The 10,401-nt window shown below is 41.4% G+C and overlaps 1 protein-coding gene across 1 annotated transcript in view; it reads left to right on the top strand.

The window, feature by feature from the left end:
• The first annotated feature begins 9,140 nt into the window (after positions 1 to 9,140).
• The window catches only part of SYCP2L (synaptonemal complex protein 2 like), a 92,350-nt gene continuing 91,089 nt past the window's right edge, over positions 9,141 to 10,401 (top strand). The window contains exons 1-2 of the mRNA XM_032249951.1: positions 9,141 to 9,278; positions 9,363 to 9,486. Coding sequence (XP_032105842.1) covers positions 9,156 to 9,278; positions 9,363 to 9,486 — 247 coding nt within the window. The 5' untranslated portion in view covers positions 9,141 to 9,155. The remainder of the gene's footprint in view (positions 9,279 to 9,362; positions 9,487 to 10,401) is intronic.

Here is a 10,401-nt window from a genome sequence, read left to right as displayed (position 1 = left end):
AGGAGGTGGGGGTAATGAGCCCGGGGTAGGTGGGAGCCTGGGGTAGGAAGGAAAGGGGAGAGGGGAAAAGTCCCGTAGAACTCCTGGCTTTCTCCACTGCCTTGGCTCCCTCTTGGTTTCAGCTTCCTTATCTGTTAAATAAAGTGGTGTGGCTTCGCGAGCTCTCAGTTGCCAACCACCTGAACACAACTCTTAAAAAAAACAAAAACTTTACTGATGTAGTCGTGGAAATATCACGACAAAATTGTATTTACTCCATTACAGTCTTGGGAGGCTTTGGGGGACTAGATTAGAGAATCGCGGTGGTGCAGGGGTGCGCAGGACAAGGTAGATTCCCCCGGACGAAAGAAACCTTCTTCAGCTGAGCAGTTGCCCCGCCCAGGGCCACTCCGGCACTGGGAGACTCTCAGTTAAAAAAAAAAAAAAAAAAAAAAATCGACTGAAGTGACTAAAGTCGCTTTTTGACTATCCCAGGGCCGGATTCTGGGCGGCCAGGGAAGAAGGGCTTCTGGTATGCATTCCCCGCGCCCTTGTTTTGCAGCTGCATGCTTCCATTCCCAGCCCTAGACAGAGAAGGGGAGCCAACTCCTCGCGGCGGATCCCTTGAGAGAGGAGGATGAACCAAACCTATGACCCTCTAGACCTGGAGAGCGGCGCGCCCTAGACCTTGGCACCGCAGAACACGCGCTGGGAACACAGACCGGTGCTGCGCGGGACTCGTCCAGGAGGGCGCCCTTGTCAGCGTCTCATGCAGGATCAGTGCCTTCGGTTGGCAAAAGGCGGATAAAGGAAGAGCAAAACAACCTCAGGAAACTAAGGGTGGTCCACGCTCCCGGTCCTTTTACTTCCCCAGCCAAGGGCACAGTCAGGCTTGCTTAGAAAATTCGATCCTGCGGCGGGGTGCGGTGGCTCACGCCTGTAATCCCAGCACTTTGGGAGGCACGGCGAAACCCTGTCTCTTCCAAAATTAAAACAAACAACTAACCAGGCATGGTGGTGCGTGCCTGTAGTCCCAGCTACTATGGAGGGTAAGGAGGGAGGATCTCTTGAACCCAGGAGGTAGTGGTTGCAGTGACCTGAGATCTCGCCATTGCACTCCAGCCTGGGCGACAGAACGAGATCCTGTCTAAAAAAAAAAAAAGGAAGAAAAAAGTATCCCAGTCGGTCAGAGAAGCCTGCCAATGGATGGCAGCGGACCAGCGAACTCTTTTGGGGAGAAAGGTCAGCTTAAAGCAGTTCCTCCCGACTTTTTCCTGCTGTATCTTCAAGCTGGGGTCCTCTTCCCAAGCAAAGGCGAAGGGTCCTAGCAGAAGAAAGTAATTTGTTCATTCCCAGCCTCCTTTCTCCCGAAGTTCTCCCCTCCTGAAAGGTCCTGTCAGTCAGGGTTTCTGATTAAAATCACTCCCAAATGGTCGCCACTAAGGTCTAGTTGGGAACAAAGAGATGTGTCTACCCGTCACCCACTAGTTTCATTCACAGATTTTCATCTTAACTGACTGCCAAAGGTCCCTGAAACTCCTGTGATTACGTTGCTTTTCGTGTTGTTTTGTCTTACGAAATTACATGAAAATTTATTGACCATCCATTTTAAAATATATTATTTCATTAAATGTTTTTTAAAAGTTTAAGATAACTTATCGTTTCAAGTGTTCTAAAAATAACTTTAAAATAGTGATTTAAAGTTACCTCTGAGAATGCATAGACATTAACTTCTGGTCTTATTGCAGTGTTAGAATAATTTCTTTTCTCTGTTCTTTTGGAATTTCCTAGAAAGACCTGACCCATCAAAAACATAAATAAATAAAACTTTTTGATGTTAAAGGCAAATCAATTAATTTCTAAATGGATTCTGGTATCCAAAGAAATGTCATAGAGCCTCTACCATATTTAGTTTGAGAAGAATTAGAATGTGCATTTCAAGTTGCCTTAAATTATATCTGGGCAAAACATGTTAGTAAAAGAAGCTAATCAAAGTAAAAAATAAACATATAAAAGGTATTTTGTCTGTTCTGTTATTTTTAATTTCTTTTAAAGATTTGAACGCATTGCACCACAGACTTTGGAAGCATGTTTTTCCCCAAAAGCCTAAAAATAATAGATTATTAATTTTTCTAATATTATGAAAACTAATTTTTAAATATTCTCTTAAATAAAATTCATTTAAATTGTAGCATTTTGTCTATTGCTTCTTATTATTCTTTATTTCTTTCTTGCCCTGGTATTCTATTTGTATTGATTCGCAATAGTTTATACTCACAGCTGTTCTTGTCTTGATTACTAGTTTAATACTGTAAAAGTCCATTAATTCAAAAGGAAACGAACTTGCCTTTGAATTTCCTTGGTTTAGATTAAAATAAGTAAATTAATGTAAGAATATTTACATTAAATTTGCCAGAAAATGGATATGGCAGGCTTTGACATAAACATTGTTTTGAACGGACTAGAGATGTGTTCAAGTCCTGGACTAACAGGGGTTCTGGTTATTTTATGTTTTGCTTTGGTGTAGACAAATATCTTCTGCACATATTATGAAATGAAATACTCATAGGTCTAGTTATAATACAAGTTGATTTTTACGCAAAGAATGTTTGGATTGGAGGGGTATTTTTTTTTTTTAATGGGAAACTCCAGTCCAATTTAGTTTTGCCACCATGTTCAAAAAACGGGCCACCTACCCAAATCAGCCCAGCCATTGGTACACATACTTGTCAGGTTAAAGGAAACAGGCAGAAAAAAAAACACAAAAAACTATTTGCTTTAAGAAAAAAAAAAAAAAAATCCCCCTCCCTCCTCACCAACAAGCAAACAAAACACTTTTTGTGTGTGTGAAATCAGGAATGTATTAATAATATCGGGTACAAGTTTGGTTGCCATAGGAAAGGGTTCAGCTTCTGTCTACACACATCAATGGACCAAAAACAGCTCCTCTTTTTTTTTTTTTTTTTTTTTTTTTTTTTGAGACAGGGTCTAATTCTGTTTTCCAGGCTGGAGTGCAGTGGTGCGATCTCCGCTCATCGCAACCTGCGCCTCCCGGGTTCAAGTGATTCTCCCGCCTCAGCCGCCCCAGTAGCTGGGATTACAGGCACATGCCACCACGCCCGGCTAATTTTTTGTATTTTTAGTGTATACAAGGGTTCGCCATGTTGACCAGGCTGCTCTCGAACTCCTGACCTCTAGTGATCCACCCGCCTCGGCCTCCCAAAGTGCTGGGATTACAGGCGTGAGCCCCCGCACCCGGCCGCTCCGCTGGCTTTCACCCCAAAAGGGTGAACACTTGGATCAGCTTCTGCAAAGCTGATGCGTATCTGTTCGGAATTTCTCAAAGAAGAAACGATTAAACAACATAGTTCAGATCCTTTGGTGTTGGCTGTCTCTTAAAGGGTGTGTGCGTGCGCCCAGGTGGCTTAGCTCGTGTGCGCTAGTTACTTGCACGCGTTTCTAGAGTCTCAAACACGGCTCTCGTAGTCTTCACGGGGATTCGTCAATTACAGTTGAGGAGTAAGATTCGACTAGAAGAGCCGTCAGCGCCTCCAGCGGGCGGGGGTCTTGGGCGAGGAAACTGCCGGGGGCGGACCGAGCACTGCAAACGAGCTGCGCGCCAGGTCAGGACGGAAGCCTCGGGATGCAAGAGGTGAGTGACCCCGGAGGGCCCGGACCTTCTGTCCACAGTCCGAGGGTGCTCGAGGGCACGGGGTCCCTGGGTCACAGTGCTGAGGTGTTTGCCCAGAGGCCGGGCGCTGGGCACCGTCCCCCGCCACCTCCTGGGGTTTGCTTGGGGTGCATTGGCAGCTTGCAGTGAGATGAGGCAGAATAGAAACCTCTGATCCCGCGCTCATATAGCGCTGAGGAAACGGGGAACCGGAAAATTGGTGTTCGGAAAGCAACGAGATAGTTCTTGTCTAGTTGCTTTGCGTATTTTCCTAGCTAGTTTTCCAGCTCTCTTTCCATGTTGCTGCGTAGAAAGTGTAGTAGCGTTAAGCAGCCGCAAGTGCTCGGTCTTCATTTAACCGAATGACTAAGGACAGCCCGTAAGATAAATAAATGAGTAAATAAAGATGCAGTTATTACTTATCAATAAATAGTACAAAATAAAAACATGTAGAGTTTGAGCCTACCCAGGACGCCAAAAAAACAAAAAGCACCTGGGGCACCAAAAAAAAAACCCAAACAAAAACCACCTGGGCTCCCCCTCCCCCCCAAAAAAACCAACAAAAACCACCTGGGGCTTGTTTCTGACATTCTTCTGCCTGGGTTCCCACTGGTAGAAATTCTGATTTAATTGGTCGAGGGTGGGCCCGTAGTTCGTTAGTTTGTTAGTGAGGCCCTCAGGTGATTCCGATAGCCAGGGGTGACTGCTTGCCTAGATTCAGGAACTCACTCTTTTGTTCTCCATAAAATCCATCTGTCATCTGGCGCCATCTTCCCAGCCGTGGGGAAACAGATTTGGGACACAAACCATTCTGACATCAAGCTAGGCTTAAATTCAGAGCACCTAAGCATAGCCTCCTCACCATCCCTCCTACGTTGAAAGCTGCCGTTCGCTGAGCCATTTTTAGGACATTACATTCTCTCAGTCAGTCCTCACTCCAATCCTTCCATATAGGTGTTATCATGGTTTTTTAAATGAGACTGAAGCTCAGAGAATCTAACGATCTTTTCTGCCTAAACCATCCCATTTTCTGATTTTCCTGTCAAGTTCCTATCCACAAAAGCTGCCACGTGATCTTCACAGCGGCGGGGGGTAGGGGGGTACCTTTCTGTGCACTAGAGTGGCTCCAGAAATTCCAGAAACAGGAAGCATTTCTTTGGAATTTGCAGAGTGTTGATCACCAAGGCCAGAGAAGGTCGAAAGGAGATAGAAATTAAAATACACGGAGCATCTCTGCATACAAATTGAACTGAAGGAGAGATAGGGCAGTGTCTTTAGAGAAAAGAGGTAAAGAAGCTTAACATAAAGGCTCCCGGGAATATTCTCCGTGGGATGGGAAGTACTTCGCACTAATTCAGAATTTGTTGACAAAACTTAGAAATTGTTTATAGATCCATAGCAGAGTGTTTATTTGATGCCAGTTTGTGCTGTGAATTAATACCCAATTTTACTTGCAGCTTGAGCTGTTCCTTCTATCCCACTATCACCTCTACTCAATTATCTACTAACACAATAGTTCTTTTGCTTTGCCTTTATCATTTATAACTGACGCATAATTGCACATGTCTATGGGGTATAGTGTGATATTTCCATACATGTATACAATGTGTAATAATCAAATCAGGGTAATTATACATACCCATCACCTCAGTTATTTCTTTGTGTTTGGAATGTTCGGAATCTACTCGTCTAGCTATTTGAAAATATGTAATAAAGTGTTCGTTATAGTCACCCTACAGTGCTATCGCGCTCTGGAACTTACTCCTCCCAGTTAGCTGTGCAGTATGTCTGTCTGTGCCTGGCTTATTTCACTTACCGTAATGCCCTCCAGGCTCATCCATGTTACCATGAATGACAGGATTTCCTTCTTTTTTTCTGGCAGAAAAGTATTCCACTGTGTGGATATACCACATTTTCTTCATCTGCTGATGGACACTTAGGTTGATCTTGGCTATTATGAATAGCACTGCAGTAAACATGGGAGTACACATCTGCCTTTGACATACTGATTTATTTTCCTTTGGCTATATCTCCAGGAGTGGGATTGCTGGATTGTATGATAGTTCTGGCTTTAGTTTTTTGAGGAACCTCCATACTGTTTTCCATATTGTCTATACTAATTTATATTCCTACTAACAGTGTAGAAGAGCTCCTCTTTTTCCATATCCTTGCCAGCATTTGTTGTTTTTTGTTTTGATAATGGCCATTCTAATTGGGGTAAGATAATATCTCATTTTGGTTTTGATGTGCATTTTCCAATGATTACTGATGTTGAGTATTTTTTCATATACCTGTTGGTCATTTGCATGCCTTCTTTTGAGAGACGTCTATTTAGCTTCTTTACCCATTTTTAATTGGATTGGTTATTCTGCTGTTGACGTGTTTGAGTTCCTTGTATACTCTGGATAGTAATGGCTTGTTGGATGCATAGTTTGCAGATATATTCTCCCATTCTGCTGGTTGTCTCTTCACTCTATTAATTCCCTTTATGTAAGAAGCTTTTTGATTTGTATAATTTCATTTGTCTATTTTTGCTTTCATTGCCTGTGATTTTGAGATCTTCTCTATAAAATTTGTGCCCAGACCAATGTCCTAAAGTGATTTCCCTATATTTTCTTCTAGTTCTGTCATATTTTGGGATCTTAAGTGTAAGTTTTTAGTTCATTTGAGTTGATTTTTGTATATGGTGAGACATGGGATCTAGTTTCATTCTTCCACATATAAATATCCAGTTTTTCCAGCACCAGTTATTGAAAAGACTGCCTTTTCCTCATGAATGTTCTTGACACCTTTGTCAAAAATCAGTTGGTTATAAAGATAGTGGATTTATTTCAGGGTTATCTATTCTGTTCCATTGGTCTATGTCTGTGTCTCTTTTTATGCTAGTACCATGCTGTTTTTGTTCCTATAGCTTCGTAGTATATTTTGAAGTCAGGTAGTATGATGCCTCCAAGACACTTTAGCTTTATTTTACAAGCTGTCATTCTGAAAACAGTTTATTAGCTCAAAGCCTTTTACTTCTACTTTATAATCCTCATTATAGAGTTTATTTTATGTGATTATTCAAATGATGTTTGCTTTGCTTCTTCTGATAGTTTGTACTGTATCTGTCTTAGACCATGCTAAAGAAGGTTGGATAGTTTTTTTTCTAAGTACTATTTTATTTAGACCTATAATATGCGCAAACAAAAATTTCTGTTCAGGAAAACAATACAAACCTTAAATGTTTTTTGCTTTATATTTAAAACTTGAAATGCATTTCAAAATAAAATTTAAATATGTTTTTATTGCACACAGAAGAATGAAGCTCCTTTGCAGTCTATTAAGGAAGATGGGACTGGGAAGACCCAGGATAAGGCTTTCTGGGTAAAGATCGAGTTTCTTTTATAATCTCTGTGTGTGTGTGTGTTCTTTCTAGTTCTGTGTTCCCTGGGTTATTAGCAAAATTGTTCCTCCAATTGCTCAAATCAGAAGCAGAGAAATCTTTATTTCTTCTCCTTCCCTAATGCTCACGTCCTATCTCACCATAAGCTATCCTGCCAATATCCTAAACTATCTTGTGCCCTGTCCTATTCTAGATGTAGATAGATAGTATTGAACAAAATAGACACAACTTCTACCTTTATGGAGCTTATAGACTGGCACAGAGCCAAAGAAAACAGGAAGAAAAAAAAACAGGTATTGTGATGAAGAATAATTGGGAGTGTTGAGGAGGCACTTGGTCTACTTAAGGTGGTCCTGGAAGATCTACCTGAAAAAGTGATGCTTAAGCTGTGATCTGAGTGGAGCCAGCCATGTGGAAAGTGGCGGGACAAAGTCAAGGCCTAGAACAGCCAGTTCAAAGGCCTGGAGGCAAGGAAGAGCTTGACTATTCTAGGACTCATAAGCAGGGAAGGCAGACTGCAGAAGCTGACAGAGATCAGATCATGCAGAGTTCTGTGGACGAAAGCAAAGGATTTGGATTTATTCTGAATGCAGAGGAAGCCATGGCAAAGTTTTATTTTGTTTTGTTTTAATTCTCTCTCAACCCGGCTGGAGTGCAGTGGTGCAGTCATGGCTCACTGCAGCCTCAACCTCCTGGGCTCCAGTGACTCTCCTGCCTCAGCCTCCTGAGTAGCTGTGACAACAGGCATGAGCCACCACGCCTGGCTAGTTTTTCATTTTTTGCAGAGACCGGGTCTCACTATTTTGCCCAGGCTGGTGTCAAACTCCTGCCTTGACCTCCTAAGGTGCTGGGATTAAGGCGTGAGCCCTGCGCCTGGCAACGGTAGAGTTTTAAGCAGGTAAAAGGGAGTGAATTTCAGCTGAGTGATCTCACATAAGTTTGTAACCTTTCCTATCCTTGCTACTTCTATGTTGAGATAAAGAAGCTAACCTCTCAGGGCCATGGTGAGGATTAAATAATAACATCTGCAGAACACTTAACACACTTGGCACAAAAAAGCTCACTATGTGTTAACTTAGAAAACATTCTGTTTAAAAGGAATAATTTTAGATGCCTTTGTCCCTTTTAATTCAGTACTAAGTGCAATTTTGAGCTGTATGAAGTAAATAGCTTCCTTATTAAAACAGTATTGTATAATTTAACCTGTAGGATTGGACTGGATTTTTTTAAACATAAAAAAATCTTTTCTAGTTTAAATGTTTAAGGAAATGTCTGTTATTCAAGGATACATACTTAGAAGCACATCTTAGCTAATGCGCATGCAGAAAAGATCAATTTCATTCATTATGTCAATTTGCATACTCATTATCTATAATTATAAGTTTTAATTTTCCTCCTTTCATTATGATCATTTATGTTACTTAGTGTTTTAGAATTGCCAACATTGCTGAGGATCATCACCTAATGACATCTGTAACTCAAGTGTCATTTTCTTTCCTTGGGTCAGTGGTTCCCAGACTTAAGCATGCATGAGAATCACCTGAAAGGTTCTGCCCTGGGTCTGAGTGCTAAGAATTCCCAGGTGAGGTCAATGCTGCTGGTGGTACAGGAACCACATTTTGGGAACTCTTGTCTTAACAGGAACATCAATCCTTTGTGAAATGATTGCTTACTATTTAAGTAGAGATCGACATTCTATATTTACCATATATTATTTCACACCAAATTCTTATTGATAATGATATCAGTGAGATATATTACTATAAGCTGAGTTCGGTGGCTCACGCCTGTAATCCCAGCACTTTGGGAGGCCAAGGTGGGCGGATCACCTGAGGTTGGGGGTTCAAGACCAGCCTAACCAACGTGGAGAAACCCCATCTCTACTAAAAATACAAAATTAGCTGGGTGTGGTGGCACATGCCTGTAATCCCAGCTACTCGGGAGGCTGAGGCAGGAGAATTGTTTGAACCCTCAAGGGAGAGGTTGCAGTGAGCTGAGATTGTGGCATTGCACTCCAGCCTGGGCAAAAAGAGCAAAAAAAAAAAAAGAAATTTTACTATAAATGTTATTGGGGAAAAAGTAATGTGCAAACTATCATCTTTTCAGCTTCAATCACTTATTATGGATGCATTCCATGATAAAGGATTTCAGAAAATAAAAGAATACTTTGAACAGAAAGAAAGCCACTTTCCTCAAAAATATAATCGTCTCCTATTATACCGTCTTGACAGATTAATAAATAAGGCAAGTAAGCTGGTTTGCTTTGTGACCAAAATATGAATGTATAAATATTTAGAAGTGTTTTAATTTAGTGTGGTTTATACCTAGGAACTGGATAAAAATGAATTTCAGTATGTGTCACTGTTGCTGGAATGTATTCAGCAATTCTTCATAGATGGCCTGAAAGAAGATGAACCTTTGCTAATTCAGCAGGGACTGATCCCAAAGATAAGTGTCCTATTTTAATTTTATATGGCTCTGGGTAACTTAAAGAACTTACGTGGATTCAGTTGTTTGGTTAAGTTTGGTATTTTCTGTTCCTTTTGAAATCCAATTTGAAAAGAAATTGATATCCATTCTTATTGCTTATATCTAAACAAAAATTACATCCAACATGCATTTCCTGATGTATCTGCTACTCAAGGCACTTTGGGAGTGCACAGGATTGAGTCAGACACAACCACTCCCCTGGTGAGCCAATGCAGTAATTATTATTTTATTTTATTTTTTTTGTTTGAGACGGAGTTTCACTCATGTTACCCAGGCTGGAGTGCAATGGTGCGATCTCGGCTCACCGCAACCTCCGCCTCCTGGGTTCAGGCAATTCTCCTGCCTCAGCCTCCTGAGTAGCTGGGATTACAGGCACGCACCACCATGCCCAGCTAATTTTTTTGTGTGTTTTTAGTAGAGACGGGGTTTCACCCTGTTGACCAGGATGGTCTCGATACCTTGACCTCGTGATCCACCCGCCTCGGCCTCCCAAAGTGCTGGGATTACAGGCTTGAGCCACCGCGCCCGGCCCCTATTATTTTAAATTATTTTAGTGAATTTTGGGGAAAATAAGATGAGTAGGAGTAGGCTCTAGAACTATTTTAATAGACTTTATTAACAAGATTAGACCTAGAAAAATCATCAGAAACTTTCCTTTGCCCTTGTAATACTTCATTTTTCCCATTTTCTAAACCTTGGATGAATCTGAAAAAAGCAAAAACATTTTTGCTTATTTAAAGTTATCCAAATTATCCAATTTTATTCTTTTAAAAATATTAACCAGGAGATAACATGATGAGTGCCTTTATAATGGCATCTGGAAGCAAAGCAGAATTAGCAGCATCTCTTGCTGCAGTTCTCCTTCCCGCGCCCCCCC

The sequence above is a fragment of the Sapajus apella genome, unplaced genomic scaffold, assembly GCF_009761245.1.
Source record: "Sapajus apella isolate SASKATOON/1434 unplaced genomic scaffold, GSC_monkey_1.0 scaffold70, whole genome shotgun sequence".
In the NCBI taxonomy this organism is placed as follows: Eukaryota; Metazoa; Chordata; class Mammalia; order Primates; family Cebidae; genus Sapajus; species Sapajus apella.
The sequence above is the reverse complement of the archived record's forward strand: the minus strand, read 5'-3'. Positions and strand labels throughout refer to the sequence as shown.